General features: G+C 50.8%; 1 protein-coding gene across 1 annotated transcript in view; it reads right to left on the bottom strand.

The window, feature by feature from the left end:
- CSMD2 (CUB and Sushi multiple domains 2) overlaps positions 1-15,969 on the bottom strand; it is a gene marked incomplete at both ends in the record, with an annotated part of 300,879 nt that overhangs the window by 21,502 nt on the left and 263,408 nt on the right. The window contains 8 exons of the mRNA XM_082329451.1: positions 496-678; positions 2,949-3,122; positions 5,734-5,922; positions 6,770-6,943; positions 9,678-9,851; positions 10,197-10,370; positions 11,764-11,958; positions 12,277-12,462. Of these exons, the coding sequence (XP_082185577.1) occupies positions 496-678; positions 2,949-3,122; positions 5,734-5,922; positions 6,770-6,943; positions 9,678-9,851; positions 10,197-10,370; positions 11,764-11,958; positions 12,277-12,462 (1,449 nt within the window). The remainder of the gene's footprint in view (positions 1-495; positions 679-2,948; positions 3,123-5,733; positions 5,923-6,769; positions 6,944-9,677; positions 9,852-10,196; positions 10,371-11,763; positions 11,959-12,276; positions 12,463-15,969) is intronic.

Raw genomic sequence — 15,969 nt, 5'->3', positions numbered from 1 at the left:
AACGGGGCATTTCTGATCGTCTAGCTGGATACACCTTCACCCCAGCGACTCTCGCAGCGAGCCTGTGCCGTCTTGGGGGGTGACTGGAAGTGAGGACCAGATCCCAAAGGCTCTTCCTACTCCATACCTCAGTCCAGGTGTCGGCACGAACGTGAACGACCTGAAACCCTTTACACCATCCCGGCGTACCCTGCATAGCCGAGCAGAGGTGGGCACACAAAGAGGTGATACTCATCCTCTAGCGCTGAAAAACCCTCCCATCAGATGTGACCTGCAGGTGTCTGGGAAAGGGGAGAATTGAGGCTCCTTGATGTACACAGAGTATTTGGAGGAAATGCTGAACAAGAGTATTATTTCTCGCAGCACCAGCCTGTCCCTGGCAACTAAAACAGAGGGGACGGGCGGGCTGGGCAGCCGTCCCTGCTGCGGTAATTCTGGGGACACCCACAGCAGGCCTGGCGTGACGCAGGAGAGGACGCGGGGTTGGAAAAGTACCTTCACACTCTGGCTGTGTGCCGCTCCAGGAGCCGTTGGCTTGGCAGCTCCTCTCGGATGAACCCCGGAGCACGTAACCGGGCTCGCAGCTGAACCGGACCACGCTGCCTACGTCGAAGTCATCTCCCAGCCCAATGCCATGAGAGGGGATCCCCGGGTCACCACACACGCCCTGGCTGCCTCCTGTTAAGAAGAGAGCACAGTATCAGCAGAGTAAGCAAGCCATGGGCTTCGGCCCTTCTTCCCTCGCACGTGTTCAGAGGGCCAGCACACAGCTTTGGATCGTGCGGCTGACTCAATTTAACTCTGACTGGCTCTCAGCAGAGCAGGCAAATTCCAGATGAAACGTCCCCGGACTCCGGGAGCCCACTGGTTTTAAGCTGGTTGCAAAATATGGCCATAACTCCTGACTCTCAAGATGGAGCCCTCACCAGCTGCAGCTGCTTTCCGTGGCAGCCGCTCCAGCAGACAGCAGCTCGGTTGCCAGCATCAGTCATGTGAATGGTTTCCCTCCAAGCAGAAATTACGACATGCTCCAAGCCACCTCAGCACGCCCTATTGTATTTGCAGAACAAGAAGCTGTTGGGTTTGGAGCAGAGAGGTGGGAGGGATCCAGCTGAGAAACATCCGCTGGTACAAGTTGTGAACACTGGGAGCTGCCGGCTGTAAGTTAGGGGGACAGGAGGAAGGGAGCAGCTGTAGCAGATGCCTCGCAGGGGCTCTCTGGAGCAGGCTGGAGAAATGCCCACCTCCTTACTGCCTGACACAGGCTCACGTCGTGTATGCCTGTTCTTGGCTTTCTCTGATAATGATCTGTGCAAACACATCCACCCCCAAGCCAGGAAAGACTATTTCACTCCTGCCGCTAGCAATGAAGTTCCCGTTTCCTGGGCCTTCTGCGCTTTGCTGCAGGTACAGCCTTTGCAGTGTCACATGTAATATAAAACATAATGAGCATATTCATCATCTGGGCAACGTACTTGCTTGTGAAGAGAAGGGGGAGAACGCTCCAGGTTCAGCATTTTCTTTCACATAATGACTTACATCAAAGTCTTTTGTTTCATCTTGCAAGAACTGCAGTCGCCACTGTAGGGATCTTTTGCACACAACGGAGAACCTTTGGCAGGAGATGATCTGAGCTGTATTCTGCCTCTTCACTGCTTGTGTAACCGTACCGCCCGGGTGTGGCGCAGAAGAGGAGCCTCTCCCCAAGCCTTTGGGTGGAAATCATGGTTCTGAGGTACTGGTCATCCACCTGGCCCCAAATCGGAGAGGGCCTGTCAAACGCCATCAGCCTTGGTCTAAAGCTGCCTCCATGAAGTCATTCAGAATAATCAGATGCAACAGATGTCAGCAGGAAGCAGTCAGAGTAATGCTGAATGTTTCCAAAAATCCACCCGCAAAGATGACAGGAGAGACAGTGAAAATCACATGGGAAAAAGGCACGAATTAGAGCAGAAAACCCTTCCAAGCAGCTACAGACCAAGAACTCTGCAGATGTGGCTTCCGAATATGACTCCGCCTGATTTCTCTTTCCCTTCCAAAGCAGAGGTTAAGCTTGGTCAAGTGGAGCTGCTAAATCTAAGTGGCATAATTAAAAATTAACACTTGTCCCAAATGCGTTGCTCCAGTTAAGTTCTTATTTTGTCTGCCTCTGTGCTCTCCAAGGAACAAGCGATGGGACGGCGCGGGGAGGGCTTTGCACAGCACCCTGCCAACCATTCAGCACCCTTCCTTCTACTGGAGGCCACCAGCTGAGATCCCAGCAACCCGATTTCAGGAAGGCTTGGCAAGCACATCTCATTGCATCCCCCATGGCTTTGACCCAAGTCCATCTCATCAGCGACTTTTTTGCTTATCAGGATGTTTTCAGTGCAAGACCTTTCTCACTCTGGCACGGGAGCGGGGATGGACTTCTGTTGCCAAACTGCTCTCAACGGAGATGCTGATGATGTGGAAACTCATTGTACCAGCTTCCACTTGCCTTGTGCGGACCTGGGACTGCTGGGGTGCCATGGCAGCAGATGTCAGGCCCCGGAGAGGGGCCACATGGGCCTCTTCTGTTGGAATGCATGAGAAAGAGGGTCAGATGCTGCAGTCAGGATGCAAGGACCTAATTTTGCATAAGACACGTTCATCCTGTACAGACTCTACATGGAGAAAACCGTAAAGCAGCAAGCTGCAGTACACCTCCTACCACAAACATTTGCTGCAGTGATTTATTCCTCATCTTGCACGCTGAGTGGTTTACTCTCTGCCAGTGCTTATCATCCAAGTTGCAGGAGACTGGATAGCTGAGACGCAGTGATTTTCAGAGTCTTCCACAATCTCCCTCTGTAGCACGTGTGTTTGTCCAGCTCAGCAAAGCCCATCAGGCTGCCCCCTCGCAGGATAAAAAGGGGGCAGGGGAGGACGGGACTGCCCCATCCCCTCCTTCCCGAAGCCCACCTCACCTGAGCAGTGCGGCAGGGAGCCGCTCCAGCGCCCGTCGAGCTGGCACATGCGAGTGGAGTTGCCGATCAGAGTCCGCTTCCCGAGGCAGCTGTACCGGACCACGGAGCCAACGGTGTACTTGTCACCCGAGATCTGAGCGTGGGGTGGGGAGCCGGGGTGGCCACACGAGACCACTGCAAGAGACAGATGCGACAGCTTCAACCATGAGGAAACTGCCTGCGATGCTCGCTTGAAGGCAGATGCAGCAGGTACACAGCAAAGCACCGCATGTTTGAGGTCACTGCATGGGACCATGGCAGCTTAAAGCCACTCGTCTGCCCCAGAGCCCACCGAACGCCCGGTGGCTCATGCCACGGTGCAGGCGTGGCATAGCAGACCTTGCATCGGTCTCCTTCGGAGGGACGTGAGCTCATCCTTTAAGAACTGCCAAGGGTTTGTGCATAAATGCCTAGTCTTGACACTGACAGGCACTTTGCAGGTTCCTTGGAAAACTCATCCCTTCTTGAACATGAATATTTCCATGCACGCCCTCACCCCCACCCACCCCTGGCAGCACCAGGCCCTGCGACAACAGAGCTGCAATCGATGCCGTGTCACACCTGAGCAAATTATCCTGGCAGATTCTGAGCACTGCTCGCTCGACCATTGCTAGTAAAAACCACACCACTAACAATAATTAATAGGTTTACTTTAGCTTAGCAATCAGAGTGGAGACGGGGAGGCTGTTGACAAATACGCTGACAGATCTAGGGGCTATTAGACAGGTTTGGCTGAGGATGCTCAGCATAAAGACCATACACCACTGTGTTTCTGAAGGAAAGCATCCGTAACGGGTATCTTATCTCCCCCTGCTAGAGTCTAAAAATACCAAGACTGGCATTAGGTAGGAAACATGATGCATGTTTCAATAAAAAGGAGAGCACGCGTATGTTTGGGCACGTGGGCGTTGAAATATACTGGTGCAGAGCTGTGACTAAAACCAAGGACGCTTTGCAAGGAAATGGGTTTGATAGCTAATACTTAAACTCGCACTGTAACTAACAATTTAATAACAGATACTCCAGCAGACTCACTTGAGCTTAAAACCTGTGGCGGTATTGAGGTTTTTAAAGGATTTATGTGCACAGTGTGAAGACTCTTTCTTCTGATGCGTTAGGCTCTGCTCCCGTGTACTTTACTTACTGGACTTGCTCTCCCACCCCTCAAAGGGGATTGACTCTGTCTTACTCCTTCCTCAGAAACAGGCACGAGACAGCATTTGCAACCCAAGCTAGTCTGGCATCTTCCTTCTTCATTTATGTTTTAGGAAGTGCCTAGTAATTTTTAGGTACCCAGCTATATAAACACTTAAAAGGGTACGGGTTTCAGCACTGAGCACATCTTAAATTCAACAAACAGAAACCAGACATGCAAAAATCTCTTACTTTTTTTTTTTTCTTTAAACTATTAAGCCCATAAATCCAGATAATCAGTCGTAAAACTGACCCGAGTTTCCAGTTTTGAGAATGCCCACAAATCCTCCAAGTCAATGGATGCTCAACATTTTAAGGAAGGAGGTTGCTTTTACTTAGCTGGAAAGCTGTGGACTGAGGGAGCCCGAGATATGAGGCTCCCAGGTTGTAAAAGGTAACTACCCTCTCGGAGCCCCTGCGGCTGCGGTAACACGCGGTTATCGCTTGTCAATTCCCCATGGCTGCGCAGAGTGCTGCAAATGCGAGAAGGTGGCATGCTGCTAACAAAAGGAAAGGAAAATGTGCCAAAACCTACTTTGTATGACTAGGTGTCGAAGGATAATACACGAAAAAAAAGAAACAATCACGGCTTTGGAACAGCTCAGCCAATCTGAACGCAAGGAGCTCCATTTCTGACTGCTTTAGTGATTTGTTATGCCGGGTAACCGGAGACGGCAGCTGCTTTAGTCTCCAAGAGGGGACAGAGCTGTGCTGGGGGCTGCTCTGCCAGGGGTCTGCTCCTGCCTCTGCCAGCACCTCACTGGGCAGCCCTACGCCAGCTCCAAATCCACTTTGGACCTCGGTTTCCCCCGGTGTAAGACAGGAACGCCCGCACTGACGCCTTTCATACAAGGCACGGAGATCTCCTGGAGCAGGTATTCCTACCACAGCACGTGACCACCAGGAGCATTTTGTGTCTTTGTACACTACTGGAAATACTCCTTCGGCCAAACCATCACCCAGAACCTCCCAATTCCCTCTGCAAAGCACAACGGCAGAAAGGGCCAGGAGACCGTAAGAAAGGGAGAACGACGCAGAGCGAGGGTCGGGAAGGAAATCCTCTTTAGCACCTGCGTCGCAGCAGAATAAAGGCTGCACTTATTTCACCATCGCGCTGCCATTTCCCTCCCTCAAAGCCACGGGGGTGAGCGGGTGTATGAAAACCCAGCCATGCCTGAGCTGTGCTGAATGGGCTCTGTCCTCAGGCAGGCTAACTGCACGCTGCTTCACGTGAAGATCTGTGTCGCAGAAGGTCTGCTGCCCTTCTCCACCTGCAATACTTTTGCTGGAGCTGCATGGAACCAGTGAAACCCAGGGGGAGCTGCCGTCCCCTGCAAAGGGAAACCATCTCTGTCTAGCAGGATTTCTCTCCTCAGACCACATATTTTCCTTCTGTGGGCAGGATCCAGAGGCCAGTGAAGCTGATGGAACGATTCCCATGGATTACAAAGGGCTTTGGATCCAGACTTTTTACATGACCGTTCAGCTAAGCAACAGAGAGCTACGTGGGATGAAAGCCTGGGGTGGATGGCTATTATTCTGAAGAACTTACAAAGACACTGTGGGAGGGCACGGTCCCAAGTGCCATCCCCCTGACAGGTAAGGACATGTGTACCCAGTAAGTAATATCCATGGCTGCACTGATATGAGACAGTTGTTCCAAAGCTGAATCTGTGAGGACCACTTGGCTGCACTTGACGGATGCTGTTTTCCAGGTGCCCGGGGTCAGTACAGTTTACAACTGCAAACAGACAACAAAAAAAATACAAAACAAAGGGTGTAACAAAGAACAAAGGATTCTCCAAAAACGAGCAGGAAAAGGGGAAAAAATTGCAAATCACATATTCCACAATTCGAGGGTTTTTTTTTTAAGTCTTTTTTTTTTTTTTTTTTTTTTTTTAAGAGTCTTTGGGGCAGAAATAGAAAAAATCCTTATTAAAAGTTAAAAAAGAGAGAGTGGAGGCAATCCTGCAGGCCCTCGCCCTGCCACGCAAGGTGCGGCAGCAGAGCCTGGCTCTCTGGCCCCAAACCGGGACTCACATCAGCCAGTGGAGAAGAACCCATTTCTTGGCCGACAGAGCAACAGTATCGACAGGGAGACTGGATTAAGGGAGTACAGAGGAAGGGAGTGCAGGGAGGGGAGGGAATTTGATAAGCGAACTTCAGTGCTAATATCAATGGAAGTAGGGCAGCCTAGAAGGAGAAAGGGCTCTGCACAAAGACCATGGCATTTGCTTGGAGTAAACTCGTCCAGGGTTACCAGGATGACCTCCGCTACGGGTCTGGCCTGATGTTTTCTTGCGTCCTCCCCACTTGCAACACCTACTTCAACGTCTTGGAGGATGCAGGGCTGGGCAGGGTCCATTAACAGCTTCGAGTGAAGCCCAAGGGAAAATCAGGTTTGTTGCACGAGATTTACACTGCCCTGGGAGCTCAGACATCACTTGTACATTCCCGAGGAACTGCAAGATTTGTTTTACGTGAATTAATGACAGCGTCAAGCTGGATTTTAGGAACCCAGAGAAAGCAACGAGGAAGGCGCAGACAAGTCCCGTTTGCCCAGACCGGGGCGGAGGCAGGCGACTTACCGCGGCAGGCGGGCAGGGCGCTGCTCCACTGGCCGTTGGCCAAGCACTGGGACTGGGATGCTCCTTCCAGGCGGTACCCAGTGTTGCACACAAACTTGGCCACATCGTTCAGATTGAACTGATTCCCTTGGGTCAAGCCATTGGCAGGGTTGCCAGGGTGGCCGCAAGTGATAGCTACAATTAGAAATTGGAGATGTTACTTTTTTGCCTGGAAGAAAGCAGATTATCCATTGGAAAACGTTCCCAAGGAAGGAGACCATTAAAAAAAAACCCCATTTCAACCCTGAAACTCACACTGACTTCAAAGATTTGTGGCCAGCTCTGTTGAAATACTGAATCAAGTTGAGAGCATGGTACCTTTGTTCATTTTACTGGCATAAGAAATTCTCTGAACCGCTCTCTAAGCAGCTGAGTGCCAGCATCCTACTGACTTATACTGTAAATCCCTAGAGCTCCTCTTCAAAAATCCCAGCTACTGCTATTAATCTATTGCCTTACATTACCCTGGGCATCACACGCACAGTCATGAAACCTGATGTTTTCCTCCCTCTCCCTGGTGTAAGTCAGATGTACGCTCACTGCAGTATAAAGTTACACCTAGAGGGATAGTTAAAAGAGAGGAGAAATATGAGAAAAATCAGGTTTCTAGCATATGGCCTAGAAAGCTTAAATCTTCCTGCTTTAAGTTTGAAAAACTTTTGGGGAAAACCTTTATTTCTAAATCCCCGAAATGAGGATTTTTGTGTAGTTCTTGTTCCTGTGGCTGATGTTTGCTTGGGCCAGCGACGAGGTGAAGGGCTAAAGGGTCCCAGCGGGAGCCGCTCCGACAACACCCGGGGCAGCTTCAGGCGGGGAAGGTGCAGAGGCAAAGGCTGGAGCAGCAGTAAGCACACACAAGACTGAAATTCCAAGCGCTCCGCTGGCAGGTCGGCAGAGGCGGGCGGTACAGGGAGGATACAGCCCCTGCTGCGAGTAGAGCCCCAAGACCTTTGCTTCGAGCACAGCAGCGAGTTCCGCTGCGCAGAAGAAACGTCAGGATACGCCATACAGAGATTTTTAACTGCTTAAGGAATGCGACATCTTCCAACAGCGGAGGACAAAGCAATATTGATTATTGTCATGCTGAAACAGGGTAATGGTCCATCGGTAAAAGTCCAGCGGTTCAGCTGTACGGCTGCCAAAGCCAGAAGCTAGAGGGGAAGATGAAATTCCCACAAAAGATCCATAACACGTTTGACTGCCAGGGCTGGACTATACCACAGGGATGGGAATTTATTCCTTATGCAAGCCGGTGACAGGTACAGGTCTAAAAAAATATGAAGCAAGATAGCCTTTCAGTGCTGCAGGAAGCAGATGTCAGGTTCTCTGAGGTACTTCTGAATATGATTATACGTGTTTTGAAACAGGTGATGGATTCTGTCCCAGAAAAAAAAAGGCTCCCTCCAGTTGGCATGGATCAAAAAGACCTGTTCCCACAGAGGAAGCAACTGTAGCAGGTTTAAAGAGAAAATATCAGGACAATAGGAAATTATAATGTGCTAACACACACAGTGCCCTGAGCTTCTTCAGAAGCAATAAAGCCTCCAGGCATCTAATTTCAGAGCCCAACAGTGCTCTGCTTTAACGACATTAAATTTATGTTATCCATAAGGCTTAATGTAGTGTAATAACTTCAAGGCCAACTTCTGCACATGAGACACCTTTGCATATCTCTGCACAAAAGCTTGGTGGGCTTTCAGGGGCCAGAGTCAGAAGCCGGCACAAAGCAGAGCCAAACCAAGGCGCTGCCCAGGACCCAGCCCTGTGCCGGTGCAGCAGTCAGAAGACAGATACAGATCAGCAACGTTCATCTGCTTTGTTCTAATGGGTTTGGTCCCTCCCGAAAGAAACAAGATGAGCCATGAAAATGGATATTTAGGAAATCCTGCATTTCCATAAATCTGCCTGACAGCAGGAGGACCTCTATCAAGATGATTTCCTGGTCCAAGGTTAGTATGTACGTACTTGGCAGGTAAAAGTGAATTAAAACTTTTTCAACAGAGCAGCCTCAGACATGAGAGTAATTCAAGCCTACCTACAGACCCACAGACAGCCTTTCCAATAATTCTCTGCCTAAAAATCTCAGGCAGAATCCTAGACATCCTCCAAATTTTGGAGTCTCTGCTAACCTTGACAACTTAAGTCTGTTTCTTATTTTTAGGCTGGAATCCACATATTCATTGATTTATAGGTCATTCCTTAGTTCCTATCTTGCTGTTATTATCGTGCCTTAGCACATAAAGCTCTAAACCAGACAGGAGAGATTGGAAGCAAACAACTGGAGAATCATGATATGAAATACATGGATTGCACTGTCCGTTGATAAGAAGATGCTTAAACTTATTAACACCTTAGAGCTCTAGAGACTTACTTAATTAGCTTATTTACTGGAAAGATAAATGAGCGAGTTGTACAAGGTGACTTGTGAATGTGGATCAGAGGAGGAGAGAGGCTGACCTTCCTCCGGCACAGAGCACGGGGCTCAAAGACAGTGACAACCGTGGTGTGCTTGGGGGGGCCATGTCTGCCCCCAACCTCCCCACACCCCATAAAGGGGGGGTCTCCTCAGAAACCACACCTTCAGCCGGGCTCAGCCATTGGGAATTCAGCATATGAAAAACACCAAAGAAAGGTGGAATTTCTAAAGCAGAGGGAAGAAGCAAAGCAGCCAAAATTGCAGCGATGCCACTCCTGCCGCACCTCAGCTCTCTCCTACGCGAACCCCGAGGGCGCTCGTGCAACACGCTGTCTGCCTGCCTGCAAAGCAACCGTACGCAGCCGGGGTGTGTGAACTCCGAACGACGGTCTTTACACGTGCTCTTGTCCTCTGACCGTCACCAGGGCTAAAGAAATCTGACAACATACTTACGCACACAGACAGGCGTCTTCCCAGACCAGCGGTGATCCTGCTGGCAGATCCGCACGGACATCCCGATGAGGCGGAAGCCGGGGTTGCACTGATAAACCACGCTGCCGCGGTAGTTGTAGTTCTCCCCGTTGATCTGCCCGTTGACGATGGGACTGGGAACGCCGCAGTGCCCCGCTGCAGGAGGGAGACAGGGAGAACCACCGAGAGCTCGCGCCTGCCCCTCCTGAAGGCACCACGCGCCACCCGGCCTCTCTGGGGGGATCTGAATTTCAGTCTCCGCAGTCATAAATCAAACCAGAGCAGCAGTAAAAACAACGTATCGTTTTTAAAGCTCTCCAATCCCAAAACACCTCGCATCTACTGAGCGGTAAGGAATCAAAGTCTGCTTCCTTTTTATATCTAACTGAAAAACTTAAAGCTTCAGTAGCACCGAGGCCTCGCTTGGGTTCTTTGCTGGATCAGTATCTAAAATTCCCATTCCCTCCTGAAACGCCATCAGGACTCTTTCCCCACACCTACCCAGACACCTCACTTCTGCTCCGCTCCAGAGTCCGTTGGCCATGCACTCCCGCACGCGGGACCCTACCAGGGTGTAGCCAGTGTTGCAGGAGAAGATGGCCGTGGCCCCGTAGCTGGTCAGCGTGCCGATCTTGTTCCCATTAGGTGGGGTGGGCAGGTCTCCGCAGGAGATAACTGAAGGAGATACCAAAGCACAGTAAGTGAGAACAGGCAGGGAGATGCATTTTTTAAACGACGCACTCAGTGACACTTGCCACCACGAGTTATTACTGAAGTCAGAAATGAGTAGGAAGGATTATTAAAGAGTTACATGGGTAATAACAACAATTCAGAGTTGTGTTACACGAGGTGACAAATATAAGTGCTATTAATATTTATGCTTCAGGATGCGAGGGAAGTACTAAAGATAAGACTGGCTAGGGAGAAACTGTAGAAGTTTTTCATGCAGTAAGTTTTTAAGACAGGAATATTTCTATTATTAACCCATGGCTAGATACACCTGGGAAGCCCGACTTCCACAAAACCCACAAAATGGCACAAGATTTCCAATCAGAAAGTGACACCCAGCTGCTTCGCACATAGTGGCTTCCAGGACAGAGCTGATGTCTGAAGATCAGACCCACAGAGGACACCCAGCCGAAAGCCTGGTTTGCAGGGTGCAGCTGAGCCTGGCCAGGAGCCCTTGCAAATGCAGCTCCCAGCCACAAACTTCAGCTCTTTATTTTATCTGCCTTAAAGATCTGCAAACCCTCTGGAGCTTTTGCACTCAGCAAGAAATCAAGAGACTCACGCTGGGTGCTTCTGACCTTAGTGCACTGCCAAGCTCCTGTCATTCGAATTTAGGTGGCAATAACGCTGAAGAAATAAAACGGGGTCAGGCTCACGCTCCCGGATCTGGCTGAAGAGCCAGCAGGGGTAAAACTACATCTGTCACCGAAGCTGGCAGCTGCATCTCTAGAAACAAAGGGAGGCAGGAGGAAAGGGAAAGCTGCCATTCTGAAGGAGAAATTTTTCTGTCTCTATCTGCACTCAGAGAGAAGAAAAACTCCACCTTTGACAAAGGAAAAGATCCAAAGCACAGCAGTCGTGTCAGAATGACTGAGCGAGCCGCTTGTTTGCCAAGAGTCTTTTTGATTTACAGGTGACACCGTTACCCTCGTAAACTTAGCATTTGCATAAAATTGGAAGAGGTTAGGTTTTAAATCAGAATTTTTTATTTTCTTTCTTAAAAGCAAACTTCAGAGCATCTGGCACCAGTGACAGCTAAGCTGCTGGGACCCGACAGCAACAGATGAGCTAATGTGCTGGAGTTCTTGCAGAACTGTTGAGATTAAACCAAGAATCAGATCAACAGATGACCTCTCCCTGCATCCAAACTCTCTTCTACCGGAGCAGTTCTGCAGCCGCGCTCTCAGATGCTGCTAAGAGCGGCCAGGGCTGTGGTGCGTTTGCACGCCGAGAGCAGAGCTCGCACAGCCACCGAATGGAAAACAGAAACCCCATCCCCTGCAAGGCACCCGCGAAGCTGGCCTGCCCCGGCGCGGCTCCTGAGCTTCACTGCTCTTACTTTTACAGGTCGGCATCGGTTCTCCTATGCTCCACTTCCCGTTGGCCTGGCACCTGATGACCCGCTGGCCCGTGTAGTAGTACCCAGGGTCACAGATGAGCATTAGCTGGGCATTGTAGTGGTACTGGATCTCGTAGGTCAGCCGCCACCGACCGTGCTCAACTGCAATGCTGTTGATATCGGGACAGGTGACAGCTAGAAACCAGATGTGGTGAGTCAGGGAAAAGAAATGAGACAAAGATGTTAATAGGTGTTTAACTCCAGGGCCCTTCAGGGCATTTCAGCAAGCGTGCTGGCTTTTTAACAAGGGGGTCAGTATTAGCATCTCTCTTTTACAGGTGGGAAACCAAGACACCGCGAGAGGGTACGTCAGACCCAAGTTATGCGGGATTAGAAACTTGGTGTCCTAAACACTGCACCTGTGAGGCAAAGCCGTCCGTGCTAGAGCAGCAAGCCATTACTGAAGGGACTTCCAAAATCCCCCGTGGGACTGCAGCGGCTGCGAGCACTCACCCACGCACTGCGGGGGCTGGTTGCTGTTACTCCACTGCCCTGCCTGCAGGCACTCTGCGCTGGGCTCCTCCCCGGGCTGCAGCTGGAAGCCCTGGTTGCAATGGTACACGGCCTTCGTGCCCACTGTGTACTCCTTGCCAAAGACAACTCCATTCCTTGGGGCTCTGGGAACTCCACAGGAGAGAGCTGGGAAGGAGGAGGGGGAAAACACACAGCTAAGAAATCAGTCAGCTTCCAATTTTATCATGGATTTGCGGTAAGTGAGCTGAAAGCCCAGATCCCAAGCTCTCCTATTTACAAAAGCTCCAGCCCCCTCTTCAACCCCAGAAGCTGCAATGAATGCCCACTTTCACAGAGGATCCGACTTTCAGCTCCTGTCTATCAGTGTGGTAACAGCAAAGCCAACGCTGAATACCAGTTTCCACTGGAAGAGACTCTGGCTCGTACTTTCTATAATATCTGTAACACAAAATGCGTCAACACACTATTCAAAAGTTTTCACACAGAGATAAAGGATTAGATAGCAATAACGTTTTGTATTTACATCCCACAGCAGCAACAACCTGAAACCCCTTTCCAACAGCACTTCTGGATTGCACAAAGCAGCAAATTGTATAATCATGTTGTGGCAGAAGGAAGGCTAAATTTAGCATTACGGCTGAGAAGGTAAGGGGGGAAATTCAGGGAAAAACACTGATAAACAGGCACAATGCCAAATGGCTGCTCAAGATGGCAGCACTTCGGAGAAGATGCTCTGCACCACTCCTGCCGAGATCCTCCGTGCTGCGGCCAGGAGCGTGGCCGAAGAGGGCAGAAAGGGGACAGGCAGGTCACAGAAAGATGAGCAACAGCCAAATACAGACAGACCAGAATCACGTTCATTTATGCTGCAAGAGTTTTGCAAGACATGACAAGCCCTGTTACCCTCTTCCCTACCGCTGGGAAAACCAGCACTGGGAATCTGTCACTCAAATCTGGTTTTTTTTTCCTCTATCAGCATTCAGAAGAGCTGGGAGACCAAACCCAGACCTGCCTCCAACACCGCCACGCGCGTTCCCATCCCTCTCCGAGCCTCGGCTCTGGGGGAAGCCCGTCTCGCTCGGGCTGGAGACGCGCAGCCCACCCGTCTGGACAGGCACGGGGTGAGGAGGGGAGGGAGAGCAGCCTGGGAGCTGTAAAGCCGCCGTTGCGAGACCACCGGCCAGCGGGGCTGCCAACAGCCTCTGCAGGGCACCGAGAGGAGCAGAGCCTGCTAGCAAGCACTGATTTGGAGGCCAACACCTAACCCAAACAATTGTCTGCATTTTAAAAACGCTCTAAAGGAAATCCATTCCTTCCCGGAGTAGCCCGAGCTGCTCCCACCCAGCTAAGGCACGAACTGGAGGCTGAGCCTACGTCTCCTGAGCCACATGCTGATACTTCAGCACACGTTCACCTTCCTCTTATTCCCTCTGCACACAAATGAGGGCTAGAACATCAGCAACCTCAGAAAAGTCACCTTCTGGTGACACGGACCCCGCTGAGCGCTGAAAGGAGAGACCAAACTTATTGCGTACAGCATCAGCACAACCACTGGAGCTTTCTACCACTCAAGGTCCAAGACCCTCTGATCCCACTACTGCTACACGAGTCGGCCAGAGCCCCAGCCTGGAGCACGATTACCCAGCACCTTGCAGATGCTGGTGTTGCTAATGGGTGTGAGTAATTCAGCAGGCTCGTATTAGCACGATCAGGCATATCCCTGGTTGAAATGATAATCACACGTATGTCACTTCATCGAGCTAAGGAGCTTGGCGAATCTCTCTACAAGGCTGGGTGTCTAGACAAGCAGCCACGCTGAATACCAATTTCATTCTGAGGCAAAAGAAGAGGGGACCTGGCAAGTCCTACCCTTTCACTTCCACCCGGCACTTCTCTCGTTACTACTTTCTGATGTTGCAGCCAACCAAAGAGGCTGGGGAGGAAGCTGACCCCCTTCCCATGCCACTGCCCCCAGCAAAGCCTTCTCCTTTCTCCGTTCAGTTCTCTCCTGCAGCCTGGTGCTTTGCCAAAACTCATCACCTCTCTTTGCCAGCAGGAAACTGAGGCACAGAGACTGCCAGGGAGGGACAGCGGGGTGAAGGGAGAGCAGGGCCAGCCGTGCTCCAGGTCGGCGAGGCTGAGCTGCCGCAAGGGAAGGATGACTTACTGCTGCCTGGTCCTGCCTCCCAGCTCGCTCGCTCTGCCTCTCAAGCGGTCTGTTCGATCATTTAGAGCCTTTCCATCGCATAAGCCCTGCCCTGATACAAAACTTAGCAATAATACGGCACTTCTAAGCCAGATGCAGTTAACTAAAAATGTCATTAAGCCACCAGAAATTAAAAAATGTAACCCTCTTCACCTGCAGATGGTTGGGCTACAACAAGAGGAGGATCGGACAGGGAGAGCCAACTGGGGCTGTGCCCTGCACCCGTGGCAGGATCCTTCCCGCCCTGGAAATCCAGCATCCTTGAGCAGAATGTGATATTAGTAAGTTTTTATTTACAGAGCCCTGCACAAAGCAGAGAAGCTTGATTTTTGGGGTGGCAATAAACTTGCCATCTGTTCCAAAGAGCATTTCTGAGGCTCAAATTGCGGGCACTGCAATCCACCAGAATCAGAGACGATGAAAGAGAATAGTTGTCCCAGGGGAAAGCAAACCAGCGTTTGGCTTGGAGAGACCCATGGAGAGCGTGGTCCAGGGAAAAAAGAGAAGGAGCACTTACGGGGGTTCAGAGGTACAAAAACTCTGTCTGCAGGAAGACGATGTGCTAGGAAAAGGGACAGAGGCTATGAAAGCAAATCTGCAGCTGGGATTCCAAAAACAAAGCAGCTTAAAAATAGGCAGCAGAGACAGAAAAGGCATATTAGATCATCTTGTGCTCTCCCCCATTGTGCCAAGGCAAGATTGTTCCCTGCAGAATATTCTCTGCTGCTTCCATAAATGTCAGCTAGGACAGAGCACGTAGTAAAGATTATTCAGAGGGGATGGGGAAGGGAAGAGGATTATGTGCTGGCAGAAAGGAGCTGTGGGAAATGTCATTTGTTAACCAGACCATGTGTTTACGGGCACCCCAGTTCCCCTCCTCCTGACACAGCTGATTGTGCGAGCAATTTATGCAGTGTTACGGATCGAGTTCCCAAACCTCTGCCATGTGGTCCTGGCCACCAGAAAGGATGAGAAATTGAGTACAGCCCAAAACAAAAGGTTGCCAGTTGGCTTTGAGAGCAGCGGGGGGGGAAGGTGTTGGATTTTATGTAGCTGAAGTGGGCAAGAAGAGCGGAGCCAGCCCGGCTATCAGCTGCTCGAGGCCAGGGGGGGGAGCTGCTCCGCCATGAATTCTCCTACAGCTCCAGCTCGCTGCCGCTCGCTCACCTCCGTCTCAAGGCACTTGATAACCATGGGCCAGCGTTAAGATTCCTGATGTAAAGATGGGGAAACAAAGAGAGGAGGTGACTTTCCTGAAGGGGCTGTTTCAGCCTCTAGATCTAACGTGACCAGCAAGCTCTCCTTGCTGGAGAGAGACAGGCTCTTCCAGAGGGATATCCAGCACCAAGATCCTGACCAAGCTGCTCTCTGTGTGGTCAGTGGGGACACACACACCCCTCCAAAGGGGAAACTGGAGCAGGAGCCTACCTAAACCGCTATGAATTGGCCCCCAGATTCTTTCTCTG

The sequence above is a fragment of the Platalea leucorodia genome (assembly GCF_965183815.1).
Source record: "Platalea leucorodia genome assembly, chromosome: 18".
In the NCBI taxonomy this organism is placed as follows: Eukaryota; Metazoa; Chordata; class Aves; order Pelecaniformes; family Threskiornithidae; genus Platalea; species Platalea leucorodia.
The sequence above is the reverse complement of the archived record's forward strand: the minus strand, read 5'-3'. Positions and strand labels throughout refer to the sequence as shown.